This window comes from Ornithorhynchus anatinus, chromosome 8 (genome assembly GCF_004115215.2).
Source record: "Ornithorhynchus anatinus isolate Pmale09 chromosome 8, mOrnAna1.pri.v4, whole genome shotgun sequence".
Taxonomy (NCBI): domain Eukaryota; kingdom Metazoa; phylum Chordata; class Mammalia; order Monotremata; family Ornithorhynchidae; genus Ornithorhynchus; species Ornithorhynchus anatinus.
Window position 1 is genome coordinate 20,264,636 of NC_041735.1, and position 25,619 is coordinate 20,290,254.

The 25,619-nt window shown below is 45.2% G+C and overlaps 1 protein-coding gene across 4 annotated transcripts in view; it reads left to right on the plus strand.

The window, feature by feature from the left end:
- Nucleotides 1-8,893: 8,893 nt before the first annotated feature.
- Nucleotides 8,894-25,619, plus strand: part of UCKL1 (uridine-cytidine kinase 1 like 1) — a 44,616-nt gene continuing 27,890 nt past the window's right edge. Inside the window, exon 1 of one of the 4 annotated variants that reach the window (XM_029070519.2) lies at nucleotides 8,894-9,024. In XM_029070519.2, the coding sequence (XP_028926352.1) occupies nucleotides 8,939-9,024 (86 nt within the window). In that variant the 5' untranslated portion in view covers nucleotides 8,894-8,938. Of the gene's footprint in view, nucleotides 9,025-17,312; nucleotides 17,706-25,619 lie in introns of those variants that run through there. The other 3 variants (XM_029070520.2, XM_007668765.3, XM_001507771.4) reach the window with 3 other exon arrangements.

The following is a 25,619-nucleotide window of genomic DNA, read 5'->3' on the forward strand; positions in this document are numbered from 1 at the left end:
TTTGGGCCCATTTCACAGCAAATCAAACTCTTCTGTTGGGTTTTTTCTATTGCTGGTTCTTAGTACATTAAGTGCATTTTGGAAAGGGTTTGAATTTATCACTTGTAACCATATATATACATATATATTATATCTATAAAAGTGTTTATTTGCAAAAATGTTTTAACGGTAAGCTATCTTATAATAAACTCCCAATTTGTGACGATCTGTTCTTTTGTTAATCATTGACAAATCCTCAGCTTGAGAGTACTGTAATAAATATGAATAACAGCACCACTGAATACCTAGAAGGGATAAATCATTGTACTGTATGTATTAAAAACGACTGTATCAAATAAATGTTTATTGATTTTTTTTCCATGGTTTGGTGTGAGTGAATCTGTTGCAGACCAACGTCCACTGAGTCTCCAGAGGAACAGTTCGGGGAGGGGAGAGGTCAAAGCAGAAAGCCAAAGCTCTTTAGGACGAGATTCAAAAAGAAGTCATAAAAGGGCTTGGCACAGGAATTTGGGGAGAATCTGCCTCTGGGGCACAGCTGCTCCAAGTGAATATTTCTCCCATTAATCTCACTTTTGGTCTGTTGCATTTGACTTGATATTTTTTGCTCTTTATGAGGAGGCTTAAACCTATTTTTAGGACTTAGAAATAGTTTCTAATCAGCTTGGCCTAGTGAAAAGATCACAGGCCTGGGAGTCCAAGTTTCCAGGTTCTAATTCTGCCTCTGCCACTTGCCTGCTGTCTGACCATGAGTGAGTCACTGCACTTCTCTGTGCCTCAGTGTCCTTAGCCGTAAAATGGAGAATCAATACTTTTTCTCCCTCCTACTTAATCTGTGAGCCCCATGTGGGACAAGAACTATGTCTGATCTGATTATCTTGCATTGTTTGGTACATAATAAGTACTTCATTAATATCACAATTTATTTTAATCATTTTTATTTAGTTACCCCATGATAGAACTAAGAACCATATGTGGAGAGAGACAGCTGTGGAGCAGGCCTCGACTGAATGGAGTCGAGGGGGAAAGGAATCCTGGTGTGCTCTTCTATGGGAAGAGCACATTTTTCTCAACATTAATTTGCAAACATCTTCCCACTCAAAAATTTCCAGTGGTTGTCCATTGCTCTCCACTCAAGCAGAAATGTCTGACTATTGGATTCAAGGCACTCAATCAGCTTTGTCTTCTTCCTTATTCACGCTCTCCTCCCATTACACCCCAGTTCACACCCATCATTCCTTTAAAGCTTAACTACTCACTGTGCCTCATTCTCATCTTTCCCGCCTGGAACTCCCCCACCCTTCATATCTGTCACACCATAGCTCTCTCCATTGTCAAAACCTTTGGAGATCACGTCTCCTCCCAGAGGTCTTCCCCAAGTAATCTCTCACCACCCCAGTGAGAAGCCACTTCAGCCCTTCTGCACCATCTAAAACACTTATTACAACCTTCAGAGCCCTTGTGAACATATATATTCTAGTACTCCCTTTTTTGTACTTCTAGTTTCTGTCTCCCCCATTAGGCAATAAACTCCTTGAGAGCAGGTGTTGTGTCTTCTAAAACTTTTGTTCTCACCCAAGTGCTTAGTAGTAGATATTTAATATTTATTGAGCATTTATTATGTGCAGAGAACTGTACTAAGTGCTTGGGAAAGTATAATAAAGTTGGTAGACATGATCCCTAACCACAACAAGCTTAAAGTATACAGTCACTCTGTAAATGCCAGGAAAAGTAGTTCATGAAGATGAGGAACAAAGGATGCAACCATCCCAAGCAAACTTACACAGTTTGATGGCAGCAAATCTGGACATGAGATCCAGATCTGGATCCAGACAGGCCACAGAAACAGCATGGCAGCATGGCCTTGTAGAAAAGGCATGGGCCTGGGAGTCACTTGGACAAGTCACTTCACTTAGTGCCTCAGTTTACCTCATCTGTAAAATGGGGATTTGAGACTGTGAGCCTCAGTTGGGACAGGGGCTGTATAATAATAATGGTGGTATTTGTCAAGCACTTACTACATGCAAAGCACTGTTCTAAGCGCTGGGGGATACAAAGTGATCAGGTTGTCCCACTTGGGGGGGGTCACAGTTTTTAATCCCCATTTTACAGATGAGGTAACTGAGGCACAGAGAAGTTAAGTGACTTGCCCAACGTCACATAGCTGGCAAGCGACAGAGACAGGATTAGAACCCATGACCTCTGACTCCTAAGCCCGGCTCTTTCCACTGCGCCACGCTGCTTCTCTGTCCGACTTGATTTTCCTGTATCTCTTCCAGCACTTAGTAGGGTATCTGACACAAAGTAAGCACTTAAAAAAAAACATTAAAAAAAGATATCCCAGTCTCAGCGCTGTGCCCTTCTCTTCTAGACAGAGCTGCCCAAGTGGATATGTGAAATTCACTGATACTGGAATATTGATTTGTCACAAGCAATTCCATGCTCTTCCTTGGGCTTCCATATTTCTCTTTAGAACAAGAGGCATGACTGTAAGCTCCTTTGGGCGGGGAATGTCTTCTTCTTCTGTTGTAATAGTATAATATTACTAATAATTCTTCTGTTGTATAATTGTAATATAATTGCGACATTTGTTAAGCAGTTACTATGCGCCAAGCACTGTACTAAGCACCGGAGTAGATACATGATAATCGGGTCCCACACGGGGCTCACAGACTATGTAGGAGGGAGAACAGATAATGAACCCCCATTTTGCAGAGCAAGGAACTGAGGCTCAGAGCAGGAAAGGGGTGAAGCTGGGTTTAGAACTCTGGTCTTCCGGCTCCCAGGCCTGTGCTCTTTCCACTAAGTCATGCTGCTTCCCGAGTCTTCAGAATAATACACTAGGCTCAGTTAGTATTCAATAAAAACCGTTACCACTACTGTTATCCCAGCTGTCTTCCTACCTTGCTGGACTAATGGAAAGATAAACAAGCACAGGTCTCCAGCGCTTAGAACAGTGCTCGGCACATAGTAAGCGCTTAACAAATACCAACATTATTATTCACAGCAACCCCAGGCCTTGGGAAGAAGCTGAGGACTCGGTTTGAGGTCTGGTTATTCAGCAAATGCTGGGACGCTCTCGGTGCTGCTGTGTTTAGGACAATGTTTGGTACAATGCAGGGTGTTGAATAAATAAATATGATGCTGATGCCAGGCTTCACGGAGTAGCTAGAGTCAAGAGGAAATCCTTTTCGGTAGCAGCGGGCGGCAGCAGCAGCAGACCGCCCTGGTACACAATCTGCGGGGGTGAGTTGGACTGAGAATGAATGTAATTCTGGAACCCCCACATCATCATCTTTCTTCATGGCTGTGGCTGGACCCCTAGCCCTGTCGTGGTCACCTACTCGATTTAAACTAGCGTCGTCAGGTAGGAAGTTGGGGTGGGAGAGGGAGCTGGTGGGGGGCAGTGGGAGAATTTAGAATTTGAAGGTGTGACAGAAACAGGAGCGAGCCTGGAGTATCCCAGGTGGGAAGCCAAAACCAAACTTCCCCCACTCCCGCAATGGCTCCCAAACAAGCCTGTGTGGTGCATGTCAGGGGCAAGGAGCAGAAGAGTGAACCCACTGGTGAAGCCCACTAACACCAGGCATGGTTTGCCAGCTCAGCAGGGCAACTGCCAGCTTGGCAAGGACACTAATTATTCTTTAAGGGATGAGCAATGCGCATGGAGGGAGGGAAGATGTGTCCCTGCCCCCTCCCCACCCCTGCAGCCCTGCTTCATCCGTAACTCCCCCTTTCCCCGATCCTGGGATTCTCCTCAGGGTCCTGGGGGGCAAAGTTTGTTGGAACTCATGCATCAGCCTCTTCCAAGACTGTGTGGGCTTTACCTCTTCTGAGAAGCCGCACTCGCTTCTTAGTTACAGTCAGAGAGAAGAGAGATGGGAGAGAGAAACAGGGGCCCTCGGGGGTGGGAATGCCACATTTCTGCCCCCCTTCCAAGCTTAGCCCAGCCTCTGGGCAACACTGCCATTAAGAAGAAGACACCTACCTAAGTCCACTCGGTGACCAGAGATGAGGAATCTTCTATCAATCAATCAAATCGAACAATCATATTTATCAATCACAGAGCACTGTGCTAAGCGCCTGGAGAGTACAATACGACAATATAACGATGTTGAGAGACACATTCCCTGCCTACAATGAGCTTACAATCTAGAATGGCATACAGACATTAATAAAAGAAATGTATTCATTTATATTAAATATATTAATGTAGTTACTGCGATTGTTCTTTGCTTTATTGTTCCTCAGGCCTGACCTTTTCCCAACCCCCACGTATAGGGGGTTGTAGGGGTTTAAAGGACTTTTTAAATCAATCAGAAATATTTATTGAGCGCTTACTGTGTGCAGAATGCTGTACTGAGTGCTTCTTAAAATCTGCAATGAAGGAGAGTCCACCATTCTTCCTGAAATCCAGTCTCCCAGCTAATCGCAACAGCTCGCCCAGCAGTGTTAGGGTATGTCCTCCTCTTCTGCTTTGGGTCTCCGTTAGTGGGCCCAGTCAAGTTCGAGTCCGGAACGGGTGACCCAACCCAAGGCTGGCCATTCTGTGGCTCGGCCCCATCCAGTCCCTACAGGGTTCTTGCAACCGAGGCTTGTTCCGCTCTCTTTTCTAGACCAAGCCAGGCCAGGCAGGTTTGGAGCAGTGCCACTGGATGGAGCCAGCATCACACGGACAGCTGCAAACCGGTAAATCTGCAGCCCGGCTTTCCATCTCGCCCACGGATCCTCTACCCATTACCCTCCACCCACTTCCCGTTTGAAAGACCTGCGTCTGCCTATCCTATCAAACTCTCCTCCAAGATTTTCCCGGGAGGGTCCCGGGCCTTTGATGGGATGTCTGAATCAACGGCCTAAAACCCGTCATCTCTAGCAAACTACTCAAGCTCTTTTTCCCCCCTCGGCCTGGATGTGCTATCTTATTTATTTATTCCTATATTTACTTGTTTATTTATTCATCGTGTTTGTTAAGCGTTTACTATGTGCCGGGTCCTGTACTAAGTGCCGGAGTAGATACAAGTTAATCAGGTTGGTTACAGTCTGTGTCCCACGTGGGCCTCGCAGCCCTAATCCCCATTTCACAGATGTGGCTACTGAGGCACAGAGAAGTGACTTGCCCAAGGTCACACAGCAGACAGTGGCAGAGCCGGCGTTGGAACCCAGGTCCTTCTGAGTTCTTCTGAGCCTTCTCCCACTTCCTAATCGTGCCTCTTCATCTTAGCACTCGTGCATATCAGGTCAGTTTTTTCATATATTCATTTCAGTAAATGGTATTTATTGAGTGCTTACTGTGTGCAAGAGTACTGAACTAAAAGCTTGGGAAAGTACAACATAACAGAGGAGGTATATGCGATCTCCTCCCACAAGGAGCTTACATGTTTAATTGCTTATGGATATTTTAGGTAATAGTAATAATTATATTAATGGTATTTATTAAGGGCTTACTATGAGCCAAGCACTGTGGTAGATACAAGATAACCATTGAAGCAGCGTGGCTTAGTGGAACGAGCACGGGCGTGGGTTCTAATTCCAGCTCCACCACTTGTCAGCCGTGTGACTTTGGGCGAGTCACAACTTCTCTGTGCCTCAGTTACCTCATCTGAAAAATGGGGATTAAGACTGTGGGCCCCATGTGGGACGACCCTCTTTCCTTGTATCTACCCCAGCATTTAGAACAGTGCTTGGCACATAGTAAGCGCTTAACAAATACCATCATTATTATTATTATGTTGGCCATAGTCCCTGTCCTTTTTGGGGCTCACAATTTAAATAGGAAGGAATTGGATTTAATCCCCATTTTACAGAGGAGGAAACTGAGGCACAAAGAAGTGAAGCCAATTACCCAGTGTCACACAGCAGGCCAGTGGCAGAACTGGGATTAGAGCCTAGGTTCTTTTGACTCCCAGGCCCACGCTCTATCCATTAGGCCACGCTGCTTCTCTTGAGAGCTGGGATCGGGGTCTTCTTGTTCTGTCTATTTTCCAAGCACTAGTACAGTGTTCTGCATACTGTAGCCACTCAGTCAGTGCTATTGACGAGGATAATCGTAAGGATTCTGAGAGGAAAACTGCTGATGAGCACCACAGATCAGAAGTGGGCCCAGCCTCAGGCTATGTTATTGATTCTCCGAATCTGGAAGCAGCAAATTTGCGGGTAGGAAAACTGGTTGCTGTTGGCACATTACTTTAGTGGTGGGAGGGGCTGGAGAACCCAAGAGTACGGAGCATCTGCTGACCACTTTCCACACGTTTTCTGCTTCTTCTAGTCTCAAATAATAATAATAATAATGGTATCTGTTGTAAGTGCTTAACCAGGTTGGATAGCGACCCTGCCCCACACGAGCTCGAAGGGCCCTAAGCACTGAACTCTAAATGAAGAGCTGCTAATTTGCCAACAATTGGTAATTAACATTCATTTACAGTTGAAGTACCCAGCAAACCCCTTAGGCGCTGCTCCTTTCTCCCGCTGTGTCATGAAGATTGCTTGGTCCAGCCTAGAGTACTACTTCTACTTAGTTCTACTTAGATGAGTTCTACTTAGATGCCTACTAGGGCAAGGCATCTAGTTCTACTTAGTTCTACTTAGATGCCCTGCCCTGCTTTCCACACGAGGTTAGACTTGCCCCAGGTTTCCTGTAGCATTTCCTTGCTACAGGAACACTTCTTTTTATTTAATATCACAAGGCAGGCAAAGATGATAGCAGAGCCAGAGAAACTGGGCTCTATTCCAGCTCTGCCACTTGTGTGCTATGTGACCTTGGGCAAGGCACTTCACTTCTCTGTGCCTCCATTACCTCACCTGCAAAATGGGGATTAAGACTGTGAGCCCCCTATGGGATAAGGACAGTGGCCAACCTGATTTGTTTGTATTGACTTCAGCATGTAGTACACTGCCTGGCACATAGTAAGTGCTTAACAAATACCATTAAAAAAGGGGGCTCTGAAACAACTTTCCCATGACGTTTTTGGATAGACTTCCCAGTGACATTACAAATGAGAAAAAGCAGAGATGACAGGACACCATGAAAACATTCTTGAGAGAGAAGGGATGTAGATGTCAACTGGGTTTCTTCTAATTCATTTAATAGTATTTATTGAGCGCTTACTATGTGCAGAGCACTGTACTAAGAGCTTGGAATGCACAAATCGGTAACAGATAGAGACAGTCCCTGCCCTTTGACGGGTTTACAGTCTAATCTACAGACAGTTCTAATGACTGTCGGGGCCCGGAGTTAACTCTTCTGGTTGTTTCTTTAACAGTTTTCTGCAGGGAAAAGGCACAGAGTTAGTGAAAGGAGGACTGGGCAGTGGCCCCCGATGTCCCTAGAACATTTAGGCCTTAAACCCGGGGTCCGTTTGCGGACCCATTCCCTCGCCCCATTCCTCACCCCTTTCCCGCCCTCATTCTTTCATTCATTCAATAGTATTTATTTAGCGCTTACTATGTGCAGGGCACTATACTAAGCGCTTGGAATGTACAATTCGGCAACAGATAGAGACCATCCCTGCCCAATAACGGGCCCACAGTCTAAACGGGGGAGGCAGCAAAGTAAAACAGAACAAAACAAGACAACATCATCAGGATAAACAGAATCAAGGAGCTATACACCTCATTAACAAAATAAATAGGATAATAAATAATAGTCATTTATTCATTCACTCATTCAATCGTATTTATTGAGCGATTACTATGTGCAGGGCACTATACTAAGCGCTTGGAATGGACAATTCGGCCACAGATAGAGACCATCCCTGTCCAATAACAGGCTCACAGTCTAAATGGGGGAGACAGCAAAACAGAACAAAAGACAACATCATCAAGATAAATAGAATCAAGGAGCTATACACCTCATTAACAAAATAAATAGGGTGATAAATAATAGCCATTCATTCAATAGTATTTATTGAGCGATTGCTATGTGCAGGGCACTATACTAAGCGCTTGGAATGGACAATTCGGCAACAGATAGAGATCATCCCTGCCCAAAAACGGGCTCACAGTCTAAACGGGGGAGACAGCAAAGCAAAACAGAACAAAACAAAACAACATCATCAAGATAAATAGAATCAAGGAGCTATACACCTCATTAACAAAATAAATAGGGTAATAAATAATAGTCATTCATTCGATAGTATTTATTGAGCGATTGCTTTGTGCAGGGCACTGTACTAAGCGCTTGGAATGGACAATTCGGCAACAGATAGAGACCATCCCTGCCCAATAGCGGGTTCACGGTCTAAACGGGGGAGACAGCAAAGCAGAACAGAACACAACAAAAACAAGACAGCATCATCAAGATAAATAGAATCAAGGAGACTATTAACAAAATTAACAAAATAAATAGGGTGATAAATGATATATACGATGAGCACCGTGCTGAGGGGAAGGGGGAGGAGCAGAGGGTGGGAAGGGGAGGAGGAGCAGAGGGAAAGGTGGGGCTCAGTCTGGGAAGGCCTCCTGGAGGAGGTGAGCGCTCAGCTGCCTCCACGTGACCTCAGCCTCGCACGCTCCATGGCCGCCCGCAAGCCTCCCCCCCCCGAACTACGACTCCCAGAATGCAACTGTCCCTCCCCGCCGGCTCCAAGGGAGTTGTAGTTCCCGACAAGCAGCTCGGCCGGAGCCCGTCGCGGCTGTCCATCTACAACTCCCAGAATGCAGCCGTCCGCCGCCGCGCTGCCCCCAGGGAGTTGTAGTTGCCGACAAGCCGCTCGGCCGGAGCCCGTCGCGGCTGTCAAACTACAACTCCCAGAATGCAGCCGTCCGCCGCCGCGCCGCCCCCAGGGAGTTGTAGTTCCCCAGAAGGGGCTGGGCGAGAGCGCGGCCGGGCTTTAAACTACAGTTCCCAGGGTTCCCCGCGCCGTCGCCGCCTTCTCCTCAGGCCTGGGTCCCTTTTCCCTCCCCTCGGGCCTCGTCCCCTTTTCCCCTTGGACGGGGAGGCGCGATGGCGGCGGCGGCGGCCCCGGGTCCCGCCGCTCCGGACTCTTCCTCCCCGAGCGGGACGGAGGGCGAGCCCCGCCAGGAGGGCAGGTAAGGGAGGCCGTTGGTCATGGCTGCCAGTCCCGCGCCGGGCAGGGGGCGTCTCCCCCACCCCCCGTCGCACGTGCCAAGCGCTTAGCACAGCGCCTTGCACACGGTGGGCGCTCAGTCCACACCACCCGGGGCGGGGCCGCCTGGCAGGCCCCCGCCTCCTCGTCATGGCGTTTGCTGAGCGCTTACTCTGTGCAGAGCACTGTTCTGAGCGCTGGGGCGGGGATAGAAGGGGATGAGGTGGTCCCACCTGAGGCTCACAGTCTTCATCCCCATTTTACAGAGGAGGTCACTGAGGCCCAGAGAAGGGAATAATAATAATGGCATGTGATAAGCGCTTACTCTGTGCAAAGCACTGTTCTAAGCAGTGGGGGAGGATAGAAGGGGATGAGGTTGTCCTACGTGGGGCTCACAGTCTTCATCCCCATTTTACAGAGGAGGTCACTGAGGCCCAGAGAAGGGAATAATAATAATGGCATGTGATAAGCGCTTACTCTGTGCAAAGCATTGTTCTAAGCAGTGGGGGAGGATAGAAGGGGATGAGGTTGTCCTACGTGGGGCTCACAGTCTTCATCCCCATTTAACAGAGGAGGTCACTGAGGCACAGAGAAGGGAATAATAATAATAGTGGTGGCATGTGTTAAGCGCTTACTATGTGCAGAGCACTGTTCTAAGCGCTGGGGGAGGATAGAAGGGGATGAGGTTGTCCCACATGGGGCTCACAGTCTTCATCCCCATTTTACAGATGAGGTGAATGATAACAATAATGATGGCATTTGTTAAATGCTTACTATGTGCAAAGCACTATTCTAAGCGCTGGGGGTGGTGGTTACAAGGTGGTCAGGTTGTCCCACGAGGGGCTCACAGTCTTCATCCCCATTTTACAGAGGAGGTCACTGCAGCACAGAGAAGGGAATAATAATCATCATAATGATGGTATGTGTTAAGCGCTTACTATGTGCAAAGCACTGTTCTAAGCGCTGGGGGTGGTTACAAGGTGATCAGGTTGTCCCACGTGGGGCTCACAGTCTTCATCCCCATTTTACAGATGAGGAGAATGATAATAATAATAATAATGGCATTTGCTAAGCGCTTACTATGTGCAAAGCACTGTTCTAAGCACTGGGGGGGGGGATAGAGGGGGATGCGGTTGTCCCACGTGGGGCTCACAATCTTCACCTCCATTTTCCAGAGGAGTTAACTGAGGCCAAGAGAAGTGAAGTGACTTGCCCAAGGTCACAGAGTTGACAAGTGGCGGAGCCGGGATTAGAACCCACAACCTCTGGCTCCCAAGCCCGGGCTCTTTCCACTGAGCCACGCTGCTTCTCTTAAATACCCTTGATCGACTGACTGTGCTTGGTGTTGTGCTTAACTTTCTTTTCAAGGGGTCCTCTATTTCTTTGTCACCGCTGCTATCGTCTCTGTAAGGATTTTTAAAAACGTCAATCTGCGGGTGAGCAACATCTCATAGAATTCTTGGGGAAAATTGCTCTCTGTTGTCAGGTGACCCTCTCTGTTTGAATGGACCATTTAATAAGAATAATAATAATAATAGTATTTGTTGAGCACTTACTATGTGCCAAGCACTTTTCCAAGCACTGGTGTAGAGAAGCAGTGTGGCTTAGTGGAAAGAGCGCAGGTTTGGGAGTCAGAGGACATGGGTTCTAATGCCGACCCCGCCACCTGTCAGCTGTGTGACTTTGGGCAAGTCACTTAACTTCTCTGTGCTTCAGTTACCTCATCTGTAAAATGGGGATTAAGACCGTGAGCCTCACGTGGGACAACCTGATCACCCTGTAACTACCCCGGCGCTTAGAACGGTGCTCTGCACATAGTAAGCGCTTAACAAATACCAACATTATCATTATTATTCTCTGTGCCTCAGTTCCCTCATCTGTAATAGGGGGATTAAGACTGTGAGTCCCACGTGGACAACCTGCTTACCTTGTTCCTACTCAGTGCTTAGAACCATGCTTGACACATAGTTAAGCGCTTAACAAATATTATTATTATTATTAGAAACAAGGTCATCGGGTTGTCCCACGTGGGGCTCACAGTCGTAATCCCCATTTTACAGAGGAGGTGAATGATAATAATGACGGCGTTTATTAAATGTTTACTGTGTGCAAAGCACTGTTCTAAGCACTAGGGGGGATAGAAGGGGATGAGGTTGTCCCACGTGGGGCTCACAATCTTCACCTCCATTTTCCAGAGGAGGTAACTGGGGCCCAAGAAATTAAGTGACTTGCCCAAGATCCTCCAGCAGACAAGTGGCGGAGTCGGGATTAGAACCCACGTCCTGCGACTCCCAGGCCCATAAGTAGATGAGATTTCAAAGACAGTCAGTTATAAAGCTGCGGGATACTGGTTGATCTTCCGTAAATCCCGGCGTCTGCATTTGGAGGTTGAATTGATTCTGGCCGATCAACACGGAGAGGGGCAAGGGCCAGGAAGCTTCTCGAAGGAGCCGGGGAGCCTGGAAACAGACATGGGGAGAGGAGGTTTTCCTTGTCTCCTTTTCTTCTAGCCCCTACCACCCCTCCTCGGCAACCCGCGTCCCCATCCAAACCCCCGCCTCGGCCAACTGTCTGGTCGCTGCCCCGTCATTCGCCGGGGTACTTTGGTTGGTGAGAACGAAGTCAGAGCCTGAACTTGGCTTCACTCATTCGAGCGTATTTATTGAGCGCTTACTATGTGCAGAGCACTGTACTAAGCGCTTGGAATGTACAGTTCGGCTTCAGCATGGGGCGACTCGAGACATGATGTCAGCAGGGGAAAAGGATTAACAAAGTTGTAACCTCCATAGCTGGTAATGGTATTTGAGAAGCAGCGTGGCTCAGGGGAACGAGCCCGGGCTTGGGAGTCAGAGGCCATGGGTTCAAATTCCGACTCCGCCACTTGTCAGCTGCGTGGCTTAGGGCAAGTCACTTCTCTGTGCCTCAGTTACTTCATCTGTAAAATGGGGATTAAGACTGTGAGCCCTAAGAGGGACAACCTGATCACTTTGTATCCTCTCCAGCATTTAGAACGGTGCACATAGTAAGCGCTTAACAAATGCCATTATTATTATTATTATTTGAGTGTTTTTTGCAAACTAGGCCGGATACTAGGCTCTGAAGGCAAACGGAAAACCAGTTCAATTTGCCCAGTGGGCTAATTGCTTCTCTGAGGGTTGAGGAACTTTCCCTGGCTACTCTGCAACCCAAATTGCCGGATAAATGGAGACAGCTATAACATAAAGCTATTTAGGAAACTCAACATCACCATTACTGGAGGGTGGATGAGTAATCAGACTTAGGAAACAGAGTTGGGCTTTTATCTCAAAATACCACTTGATGTATAAGGTACAGTTAATGCATGAGAATCAAAGTGGGGGAAAAATGTATTTTATTATCCTGATTGTTACTATTTTGATCTGAATAAAGAATTGAATGTGGTTTACCTCATTTTGCATCATATAAAGAGCTTCAAACGCCAAGGAGGCATTTTTGAAATTTCTTTTTATTCGATTTTGGTCTACTCCTTTGCCAATGAAGTTGAAACTGTAGACAGACTGTTAAGTCTGACAAATTTATCCCCTCTAGATCGTAAACCTGAGGGCCGGATCACGGTACTGACTTCATAGTCCTCGTCTGAAGTGTTCCGCAGAGTACGTTCTCAATAGATACCATTGAAGGTGCACGTTTCTCCAGTGCACGGGCTGTGGGAGTTGTCTGTGAGTGGCATCATGGATAATATATTTAAGAGAAGCTAATGGCTTTGCAGTTTTTTTATGGCGGTCCAGGCCTACTCAAGTTGTTTTTAGTCATTCTGGGAGGGTTTTTCTGAGGAAATAACCAGAAATGATAGTGCCCGGTATTCTTGCCTGAAGCGTACGATTTAAAGGACCATCCATCAGCAGAGGGAGCAATTGTCATCCCCTTGAAACGACTGTCCCTGCAAAGGAGAGAAGGAATCAATCGTATTTGAGCTCTTCCTGTGGGCAGAAGACTGTGCTAAGCGCTTCGGAGAATACAGGGTAAAAAGACAACAGACACATTCTCTGTAACTTACTCTACAGGGGAAGACAGACATTAATATAAATCAATAAAGTACAGATGCGGGTTGTGGGCAGGGAACACGTCTGTTTTGTTTTTGTGTTTATACTCTCCCAAGTGCTTAGGAGAGTGCTACGCACACAGTAAGTGCCCAGTAAATACTCTTGATTGATGTGTTTGTAAATACTTTGGGGCTGAGGGGGGCAGTGAATAAAGGGATCAAATCAGGGTGAGCAGGAGGGAGTGGAGAAAAGGAAATGAGAACTTTGGGGATGTGCTTTCAATAAGACTTTGAAGGGGGGGAGAGTAATTGCATGTCAGATATGAAGAGGGAAGGCGTTCCAAGACAACGGTAGGATGTGGGTGAGAGGTTGGCAGTGAGATAGATGAGATCAAGGTACAGTAAGCAGATTGGCATTAGAGGAACGAAGTTCACAGCCTGGGTTGTAGGTCAAGTAGGAAGTAGGAAGAGTTTAGTTGATTTTTTCTGGGTCCTGAAACAGAATTTACTGCTTTCTTTGGAAGAGAAAGTACATATTGATTGCAGCGGCCCATAAAACAAAGTGACCCTCTATGTGGAAATATGTCAGAAGAAGAAGCAAAGCCTAGTGGAAAGAGCATGGGGCTGGGAGTCAGAGGACCTAGGTTCCAATTCCGGCTCCACCACTTGTCTGCTTTGTGACCTTGGGCAAGTCACTTGACTTCTCTGTGCCTCAGTTACCACATCTTTAAAATGGGGATGATGACTGTGAGCCCCACGTGAGTTATGGACTGTGTTCAGCTTGATTACCGTGTGTCTACTCCAGTGCTTACTACAATCCTGGGCACATGGTAAACACTTAAGTACCATTAATTAAAAAAAAAACACCCACCTGTTCCATAGAAGGTAGAGTGGAAGGTTGATCTCGTCCACTCCAATTATGATAATGGTATTTAGTGCTTAATATATGCCAAGCACTGGGGTAGTTACAAGATAATCAGGTTGGACATAGTCACTGTCTCACATGAGGCTCATAGTCTCAATCCCCATTTTACAGATGAGGTAACTGAGATGCAGAGAAGTGAAGTGACTTGCCCAAGGTCACACACAGGTGGCAGAGCTGGGATTAGAACCCACTACCTCCGACTCCCAAGCCTGTGCTCTTGCCACTTAGGCCATGCTGCCAGCCCAAGACCTCTGATGCCCATTTGAGTACTTACTGATTACAGAACTACGGGCATGGAAGAATACAGTACAATAAATAGCCATGTGAGCATTCATTCATTCATTGTCATATTTATTGTGCACTTACTGTGTGCAAAGCACTGTCCTAAGCACTTGGAAAGTACAATTCAGCATCACAGAGAGACAGTCCCTGCCCACAAAGGGGTCACGGTCTACACCCTATCGCTAGGCAGAGAATACCTAAAACATCCTGGACAGATAGTTGCCTTTTAAAAAAAAAAATACTTTGAATCAATCATTCAGTTGTATTTATGGAGCGCTTACTGTGCGCAGAGCACTGTACTAAACGCGTGGGAGAGTACAGTACAACAGAGTTGGTAGACAGGTTCCCTGAGCACGACGAGTTTGCCGTTTGAAAGGGTGGAATTTTACCGCAGCCTTTATTAGCCTACTCTTGTACTTAATCCCCTTTACAGGTAAAGAGAAATACTGAATGGCTTATTCATTCATTCAGTTGTATTTATTGAGCGCTTATTATGTGCAGAGCGCTGTACTAAGCGCTTGGAATCTACAATTCGGCAGCAGAATTGTATTGCATCCTTATCGTTTGCATCCTCATTTGCAGGCTACAGTCTCCAGGGGTTTAAGGTTTCAGACAAAGGTCAGATATAAAGACTTGAGAAGGCTATTGAAAAGTAATTCATTCAATTGTATTTATTGAGCGCTTACTATATGCAGAGCACTGTACTAAGCGCTTGGAATGTACAGTTCGGCAACAGATAGAAGACAATCCCTGCCCAACAACGGGCTCACAGTCTCAAAGGGGAAGGCAGGCAACAAAACGAAACAAGTAGTCAGGCATCAATACCATCAAGATAAATAGAATCATAGATATCTACATATCATTAATAAAATAGAGTAATAAATAATATGTAAAAATAAGCACAAGTGCTGTGGGGAGGGGAAGGGGGAAGAGCAGAGGGAGGGAGTAGGGGGAATGGGGAGGGGAGGAGGGGTAGAGGGAAAGGGAGGGCTCAGTCTGGGAAGGCCTCCTGGAGGAGGTGAGCTCTCAGTAGGACTTTGAAGAGGGGAAGAGAGTTTGGCGAAGGGTTTTGAGCCCAGGGTTCCATTTGAAGGAGTACCTTCCGCTTTCTCAACTGTGCTGCCTGTTTGAGCATCATTCCCAGTCATCGACGGCTGTATATTAGTGTCTCCGGAAATTCATTCATTCACTCAATTGTATTTATTGAGCGCTTACTTGGTGCAGAACACTGCACTAAGCTCTTAAATGGGCACCAGGATGGGAAAGTGCTTAAAATTTCCATCACCCAGACGGATACTTCTGAGACCCGAAGGGCCGTGTGCTGTCTCTGAATGAATATTTCGTACTCTTCCAAGCACTTAGAACAGTGCTTTGCACACTGTAAGTGCTCAGTAAATACGATTGATGAATGTATTGTACTCTTCCAAGTGCTTAGTACAATGCTTTGCACACAGCGCTCAAATACAATTGAATGAATATATCGGACTCTCCCAGGCGCTTAGTACAGTGCTTTGCGCACAGTAAGTGCTCAATAAATACGATTGAATGAATGAATGAATATATTGGTCTCTCCCAAGCGCTTAGTGACAGCGCTTTGCACACAGTAAGGGCTCAATAAATAAGATTGAACGAATTATGCTCCTGAAACTAGACTCTTGAGCGCCTTGTGGGCAGGGAAGGTGTCTACCAACCCTGTTATATTGTATCCTCCCAAATGCCTAGTACAGTGCTCCGCACACCTAGTAAACGCTCAGTAGATACCATTGATTGGACAAATGCCAGACTTTCCCTTTACCTCCTCTTGCCCTCCCCGTCCCCAACCCCTTTTACTGCCCCTTCGCCTTCCCTGGCCCCGCCCCTACCCGTGTAAGCTTTGCCCCCTGGCACCGGCCAGAAATCCTCTCTAAACCAAGCCACACTGCAGTCTGCCAAGAACCCGATCCCGTCTCCAGCTTTCCGAAGATAAGACATCTTGGGCGGTTGGTTTTTCCCTCCTCTCTACGCAGGGAAGCGCTGCTGACTCAGTTGTTCAGCCGGTTTTAATGCCCTTGGCAACAAGATGGCTGAGAGGGCAGAAGGCGGGAGCCTTTAGTGAAGCGGAACGGCCTGGCTATTCTTAGCGGCTGGAAGGTCTTAAACCAGGAGTGTAGTGTTTCAGATTTGCTCATGCCTGGCCGGAGGCACCCTGGGGAAAGACTGAGCTGAAAACCAAACCAAACTTAAAAAGGATGGTATGACTGTAGGAGGGGGAGAGGATGTCACAAAAATGGGGAAGGGTTGAACGCTTCCACATACACCCTTGATTGAACGTGAGGGTAACTCAACTCTGCTAGACTGGGATCTCGTTGTGGGCAGGGACTGTCTCTATTGCCGTATTGTATTTTCCCAAGCGCTTAGTAAAGTGCTCTGCACAGGGTAAGCGCTCAGTAAATACACTTGAATGGATGCTACCCTCAACTCTGTGAGAGTAGCTCAGTAACTCAACCCTGGCTCCCAACCATCTCGGTGACTTTCTGGATACGCCCAGAGGACGTCTGTTAAGGTTGCTTAAATGAAGTGTTTCTACCTACATCCAGCATTTAGAGACTGTGAGCCCATCATTGGTCAGGGATTGTCTCTATCTATTGCCAAATTGTACATTCCAAGTGCTTAGTACAGTGCTCTGCACAGAGTAAGCGCTTAATAAATACTATTGAATGAATGAACACAGTAAGCACTTAACAAATATCATTATTATTATTATAACGACATAGCGTATCTGAGAAACTCTAATGTCTTTCCGAGAGCAAACCTTGAGCTTTAGAGGTTGAAACTTGAGGGACTGAGCCTGTAGGTGTTAGAGCTGCGTGCGTGCGTATGTGGATATTCCAGCCAAAGGGGCTGGCAGAGGAGGTGTTACTGTTTTGCGGTTGTTGTTTTTGTCAGTGCTATTAATATCAGGTAATGAACCTAATCTCTCAGCTAAGTTATCCTCTTATGCCTGTTGGCCTCTCTGGAAGTCTGAAGCCAGATCAGCCCTTGCTTTCTTTCTCGTAACTCGCATCCTGTTGCCGTCACCCCTCTTTGCAGATCAGAAACATTTAATTACGTCTTCTAAAAAAAATAATCTGAACATTCACCTCTTTCTCACATCCTAGGCTCCTGAATCAGACCCCTAGGGCTCACCCTCATAGAGAGCAACCCCACTCATGGATCCGAAGTACAATGTCTGTGGAACTTCTACAGCCCTCTTTTAGTATTTTTGGAATCAGTGAGAAGGGAAGTCTGGAAACATATACTCAAGAAATAATTTATCAATCACATCGATAAATTATACCCAGTATCCCCACAGAATCCATTTAATTGTGTGATTACTTCAAACTTGGGAAATGAGCAGTCCTCCTGGTTACCCAAGTATCAGGATATCAGGGTGCTGGGCCCTCGGGGCTGAAGCCAGGTGAGTCTCACAGTGGTTTTGTTTTATTTTGTTTTTGAAGCATTATATCGTTGCGTTGCCTCCAGTTATTGTGCTTGTTTATGTCGCTTGTGGCTATGGAAGTCAGGAAACCAACGGAGGAGCCACTGTGAGTTAGGAAGATTAGAAATCAGGTATTGATGGTTTGTTTACATTGCTATTATTAATCTTAACCTTTTTATGCTGGGTTCCCTCCAATGCATGTAAACCTTTTTGGGTTTTTTTAGTACAGTTTTTTGTCTTGTTTTTTAATGTAGTTTAAAGCATCTTAAACTGTTAGTTCGGGTAAAAAAGTGGTTCTGATACTTTTCTCCTTGTGCTATCAGGAAGATCTGGGTTCTGCTTTTGGGTAGAGATACTTCGTTTCTGTGAGGAATTACATATATGAAAATAGTTCTTGGTGTTGATAAATTTTGTCTGCTACAAAATAAACCGGGACCAACTCCTTTCAAACCCTTTTATGCCTACAGATTTTCTGCCTGAGTTGTCATTGACCATTTTGTTGAGTTTCTCATAGACTTTTGAAGCCCAAATCAGACCCCCTGGTCACACTCGTCTTTTTAAAATGTCTCTGAAATTGCATACTAATATGACAGAATTTGAAAGGAAGGTAATCATTGGATTTAACACAGTAGGCCAAGTAAATAATAAGAATGAGAGCTGATTTTAGAGTAAAGGGAAAACTATAAACATTCCTGGCTGAAAAAGAAAACTATCTGCATCCCAGAGATGGGTTGCAGAGGCTTTGAAACATTATTTAATCTGATTCCTGTCTTTTTGCTTACGGCAATTTATATTATTTTTTAAAGTCTTGTTATTATCTGCACTACCTTTCAATTTCCATTATGTGACATTCAATAAAATTATGTTTATGAATGGGTTTAGTCCATTGTGTGAAACGGTTAGATGAGAAAGGTGATGTCAGATAAATTTGTGAAGAGAGCTTGGCTTTATGCTAATCAGTATCTTCGAGTGATAGGTATACTACCAAGATAATGATAGTTCAGTATGTTCTCTTTCTCAGGACTTTTCTATAGAAAGTACTGAAATACTGCACTTTGAGGCAGTGGGGAAGGAGAGCTGAAAATCACACAGTTCATGTTCAGTAAATAACAGAAGTTAAGAGTAGGAGGACAAACACCTTGACTAGGAAAAGATAAGTGGAGAAAAATAGATTATTTTTATAGAATTGCTCTTCTCCAACCCCCAAGTAGTACTTTAGAGACTTTTTTTTATAGTATTTGTTATGCACTTACTGTACAGACACTGTACTAAACACTGGGATAGATACAAGCTAACCGGGTTGGACACAGTCCATGGGGCTCACAGTCTTAATTCCTGTTTTACACATGAGGGAACTGAGGCATAGAGAAGTGAAGTGACTTGAGGTGGACAAGTGGCAGAGCTAGGATTAGAACCCATGACCTTTTGACTCCCCGGCCCGTGCTCTGGCTACTGCGCCATGAGCAGGCTTCAACAAGCAATGAAAAGACCCCGAGAAGCAATGGTGAATTTCCTGGGTCTAATCCAGGCCAATCCTGAAAGACCCCTTTCTTATCTTTTGAGCAAAGGAGGAAATTTATCCCAAGTCCTCCAGATTTAAAGGATCAGAAGCATACGAAGTCGAGACCCATCAGCTTCTTTCCTCTAGGGGCAAAGTGGAATCTCAGCTAAGCTCCTCCTTTCCACAGAGGCAAGCATCTCTCAATCTGATCCAGGTAGCTCTAGTGCTTGCGTATGGGGAAAGGGGAAAGATAAATTTGGCTCCTCTTCTCCCACAAACAACTAACAGAACTGTTCCTAGTGGAGGTTCAAGGAAATCCTCTCCCCTCTGACCATATATCTTCCCTTCCCTGCAGCCCCTGATTCTTGTGGAAGAAAATTAAAAAGAGCCTCTGCCCAGGAATCCAAACTCCAGAAAAGTAGAGGACATGTGCCTTCTAAATCAGAGGCTGTTTGGGGGGGTTTCAGGTAACCTCTCTTTTCAATCAGTCCATCAGTGATATATTTTAATCAATTGTATTTATTGAGCACTTACTATGTGCTGAACAGTGTACTAGGCACTTGAGAGAGTACATTACAACAGAATTAACAGGCACATTCCCTGCCCATAACGAGCTCACAGTCTTGGCCATCTACTTCTATGTGCCCCAGCAGGAACACAGTCGACAAGGAAGTGAGAGTACCAGTGCCCCTGTGCCAAATACTATTACTGCATTAATCACCAGTATTTTTGAGCACTTACTCTGGGCGGGGGACTGTACTAAGCATTTGGGAGAGTACAGTGAAACAGAGTTAGTAGATAAGTTCCCCTCCCACAAATAATAAAATCCTCCATAGAGGTTCTTGGTCCTGAAGTCTCAGAACTGAGAATCTGCTATTATTTCTGACAATAGGCTCCATCATTCTGGGTACAGAGGATTGTACTAAATGCTTGAGGGAGGACAAGGAAGAAAAAGACATATTCCCTTCCCCGAAGACGTTAGAAGAGATTAGTTCAGTGCATTACACTCAGTCAATACCATTACTACTACTTTGACCTTTGACTAGGACTTCAGGATCACTTGAAGCCCTAGGCAGGAAGCAGAGCTATCTTAACCCATTTGCCTGAAGACCAAGCAAAGACGATCCAGGGAACTCCTAGATTCAGTTTTGAAATGGGGCTGGAAGGGGCAGTGGGAGGAGAGAGGGTTCACAGGGGACAGAAAGAAAGATGATTGGGGAGGAAAGAGGGATGGAAGGGGACAGAAAAAACTCTAAGAGCAAGGAGAAAGGGAATCAGCAAACCTGAGAGGGAAACATTTCTACAGGAAGAGAAAAAGGGGAAAACAGAGAGGGATAGGGAACCGGAGCCATTATAAGCAGCATGGCCTAAAGGGAGTGTGGACTGTAGATTCTAGACTCTAAGCTCACTTAGTAGCTCGTTGTCATCGGGGAATGTGTCTACCAACTTTATTATGTTGTACTCTCCCATATGCTTAATATAGTGCTCTGCCCACGGTAAGCACTCAATTAATAAATATAATTGCATGAGGAGGCCTGGATTCTAGTCCTCATTCTGCCACTTGCCTGCTTTGAGACCTTGTGCAAGTCATTTAGCTTCTGGACCTCAGTTCCTCTTCTGAAAGTGGGAATTAAACACCTCCTCTCCCTCCTCACTTAGACTCTGAGCCCCTTGTGGTTCAGGGACTGTGTGCTATCTGCATGTAGTATATATACCCCAGCTCATAGTATACAATACTTGGCCCATAGTACGCACTTAACAAATAGCATTTCTTTGATGATGATGAAAATGAATATTCATGCATTCATTCAGTTGTATTTATTGGGCTCTTAATGTGTGCAAAGCACAGTTCCAAGAGCCTAAGAGAGTATATTTTAACCTGATTGAAGACCAGAAAATAGTGCATTATATATGCATAATAGATCCCATTGCCTTTTTCCAGGAGCCAGGCCTCATAGTTCAAGTTTGAGATGTCGTCACCATCAATCTGTCAAGAATGTTGAGTAAATGTGTTTCATGTGAACTTTCAATATTAGAAGGTGATTAATTTCCAATGCTTTTAGCATGCCAAAAAAGTATTAAAAGAAATCCAGGTTGGTGCCATGCAGGTTTGGAGACAATTTGTAAGTCAGAGGCTACTTGCACCCCTTGATTGAATTAGGTGATGGTAAGACGAAAGGTAGATACCATATTAAAGGATCAAACTAGTGAGCATACCAAGGCAAACAAGAAAGGTGGCAGAAGGACAAGGATCCTGCCCTTGGTAAGATGTGGGTTTTTATTGCTCATACCTGCTGAAAGTTTGCAAGCAACTCCTGGTCCCCATCTCTGAGAAGAACTGTCATTCTTTTCCTTGACTTCAGAAAGGGAGGTACAATCAACATCTATTACTCAGTCATCTTTATAGCAGAGCATCTTTGTGTTTGCCCTGGTGTCATCCATTAATGTCAGCATCACCCTGGGAATGGTGCTTGTTAGTTAATTGCTGTTGCAGAAGCATCCAAGGGTGAAAAAAGCAAAATATGCACACTAATTGTTCTTGCTTCTCTCATCCAGTTTCTCCATGTTGGAAAGGATATAGCTGTTTTTGTTTATCTCAGAGTAGATGGGCCAAAAGCTTTCCTCATTAGGTACTGACGGATATTTTTCTCGTTGCTATGACTTGAGCTTTTTTCTTTTTCGACTGTATTCTACCTTCAAATTAATTTAAACTGAATCCTAATGACATAGCACCTTCCAAGTGTTTCATAAACTTGTCTCAGTTTTCTGGTGAGGTTCAAGCAGATGGGGGACTCTCTGTCTTGAAGCCAGAGAAACTTGGGCAAATCACTGATGTTCTAAGTTGGCAATCTAATCGGCAAGCTCTTTCTCCTCTTCTTTCCTCCTCACCAAAGTCGGCTGAATCCTAGCCCCAAATTCTGCCCATTAAATTTAGGAAAAACTATGTGTTTTGTGGGGCAGTTTATTTCACTCGTTACCAAGAAATGAAGGGCAACATTGAGGGGTTTTGGGGTTTTTTTGGGTTAAACACCTATTGAAGCTGTGTGCTCCCTTGGCAATTGAAAGAACTGTGGCACCAGCAGTGAACAACAAACTTTCAGATAGAGAACCGTGTTGTCAAGGGATCCGTTAGGCTGATGGCCAAAAAGGATTTTCGACAGAGGATTGGGTGAAAGCCAAGAACAGTCTTAAAACAAAAAACCCCATTCCTATTCTGTTCAGAACAGGGAGGTGGGGAGAGGCATATTGAAGCAATTTTGCTCCACAGGATTAGAGCGAATCCTGAAAGGGAGAAAACTTCAAAGATTTCCAGGCTCCGTAGCCAGTATTACGATATGACAAATGAAAGTGGCAGGTATTACTTACTAGAGCCCTTTCTAAATGGGCAGTAGACGACTCTGTGGGTTGGGGGTAGCACCACATGTTAGGAAGTTAGAGTCCGGAATGGTTCCTTACCCATGAGCAGGTTTTGCAGGAGCAGGCAGGGACCTAACTGACATTATTAAATGCCAGGTCATATAGATGATCTCTCTCATCCCTTGGCCAGTCGCCCACCATTGCCACAGCTGTGCTTCTCAAAAGGGGTTTTTGAAAGGTTAGAGCTGGAATGGTCCTGTGACCTGTACTTTTTTTACTCTGCAGCATTAGCCCAAGGCTTTCAGGAGTCTGGGATGTCTGTACATCCTCCTGCTCCTTCCTGGTCTCGTCTCTGGCTCTAAAAAGGTGCTGTGAGCTCCAGATGCTCCATAACAGTGAACTGTAAAAAAAAGAAACCCTGTCCAGTTTGTTTGCAATTTATTCATGCCCCTTTAAGATGGAATTAAACAGCAACTGTCCAGTTACTGTTCTAGAAGGAGATCGTTCCCCAGTGAGAAACTGATGGAAACCCTTGGACCCAAGTGGTTCTCTTGGAAACCCAATTGGTTCACTAACTGCATTCAGTTTCGCCGAATGTCATGATATGTGTTGTCTGGGACCTAGAGAAAGCTGGGCTCTGAAGGCAAGTATATTGATGTTCAGATGTTGAGTCAGGCAGGGAATGTGTCTACAAACTCTGTTGCATTGTACTGTCCCAAGCACATAGTGCAGCACTCTGCATGCAGAAAGTGCTCAATAAATACCATTGATTGATTGAGCCATTCATCAGTTGTGTCATAAGAGTGTTGAAGGGGTGCTTTGGAGCCAAACGATTAAAATGCAATGCTCAAGGAAAGGATTTCACTTCACCAAGCTTGGCTGTGTACCTGGACCTTTATTTCCTTTCTCAGAACTTGTCAGCTCAACTGAGATACTTGTGCTAATCACATCTCTCCGTGTGTGCGCGCGTATGTGAATATATCAGTTAGTCACGAGAATCTCCTCCACCCCGAGCAGCATCTGGTGAGGGAGTTGCTTTTTAATTTTAGTTATCTTAAAACTGACGTAAGAGGTAGGAAAAATAAGGCAGTTGAAGAAACATATAGTTGGCTTCTTTTAAAACTGACATAAGCAGGAAAAATAAAACAGTTGAAGAAACATCTATTTGGTTAAAGGCAACTAGACGATTAAATCTTTTTCTTTGGATAGGATGAATATTAAAGATTAAGGAAGTTTAATTTATTCCTAAAAACTTGTAAAACCTGAATATAAATAAAAGCATATATTTGGGATTTTGAGTGGTCATTATATTTAAAGACAGCCTCATGGCTGTGTATTTCAGAAATGCCTTTATTTCATGTTGGTATTGTCAAGCTTGTCAGTTTGTAGATGATGCTACCAAAGGCGAAACTCCATTCACCAGTGTCTTTAATAGAGAATATTTTGGCCACTTTGTCCATTTAAATGAGCAGTGCCAGTGCACCTTTTCTGGCCCCTTGCCATTCAAGTGAGCCTTATTTAAACCATGAACTCTGTGTGGGACAGGGACCGAGCCTAACCAGATTAACTTTATTTACCCAGTGCTTGATGCATAAGTGCTTAACAATACCATAATAATTTCTCAAGACATCTGTGGATACAAGTTAATCAGGTTGGACACAGTCGCGGTCCCACATGGAGCTAACGCACCTATCCCATTTTACAGGTGAGGTAATTGAGGCACAGAGAAGTTAGGTGACTTGCCCAAGGTCACACAGTTGACATGTAGCAGATCCAGGTTTAGAACCCAGGTCCTTCTGACTCCCAGGCCATGCTGCTTAGTGGATAGAAGGAATAAGTAAAAAATCCCAGAAGTAAGTGAAATTTGGGCTCCGCTGTCCTAATCTCTTCCTCCACGCTCTGGATGTGATATATGCTGTCTTTTTTTTTCTGATTAGGGTGAGCCCAGCCCTTTGGCTTTTCCTTATCTCTTCTCCCCTCCCTAACTTCACATTGTGTGGCACTCTCCTGACTTCTTGCTGTTCATAGCTCAAAAGCAGAAAGTGCTAAGGGGTGTGCCAACCAAGATTAGTATAGATGGTTCTAGTCCTGGCTTGGAGTCCTGGCATAGAGCCTACATCTGAGCCACAACCCAATCAGCTTCACTTAGCCTTAATATTGCTGCAGTTGAAAGGACACGTGTAAGCAATTCCTTTTCTTATTTTGAGCCATTAGGTAAATAAATTTGGAGGGAGCTTTTGGGCATTTGTGTCCTACACAACTGGACCTAGAACTTTTTCAGTTTGGGATCTCATCAGGACTGCTTTAGCTAGAGTGGAAAGGGCAGTTACCTTCAGGGGCTCCCCGGGTCATCCAACAGCCCTCTCTTCTCCTCTTTCCTCCTCTCCCTTCTTATTGAGGCCAGTGCTGCTGAGGGGCTAAAAATAGTCCCTCTGGTGTTGGGAAGAGGAGCACTTTCTTGCTTTTCAGTAAAAGAGGTAAAGGAGAACTTTGACCTGGGAGTGGAGAAGAGGGTAAGACAAAAATCCCGGGGCTGCTAGAGCCATAATCTGACTCTGGCCCCCAACCTGCAGTGATGCAGAAAGTAAAAGTTCCAAAAAAGCTGAATTTCAGGGACCTCTGTGGTCTCTGTCTTTAGGGTAAAGGGCATGTCACCTGTCATCAGTCTCTGGTGTACTCAATCCCAGCTTTGCATAGGCAAAGGAAGGTTTCATGCAGGGCCAGATTGTCTCCCAAATCTGATCCAAATTGTTGGGCTGGAGATTTGTAGATCCCTGCTTCCCTTCAGCAAATTTCTTTCTAAATCATATTTGCATAAAGTCATGAAGCTTGAAGGAAACTTGAGAGTTCATCTGGGCTAGCCTCCTGGCTCCTGACCAGTAGTACCGAAACCACCCAACACTGATATTTTCTGTTCTTTCTTTTAAGAACTCTCCAGGGATGACCACAGCCTTTCCTGATAAACTATTCCAGTGTTTCATCATCATGAGAAACCAGGAATCTCTTCCTTATGTCTAAATAAAATTTCTTACTGA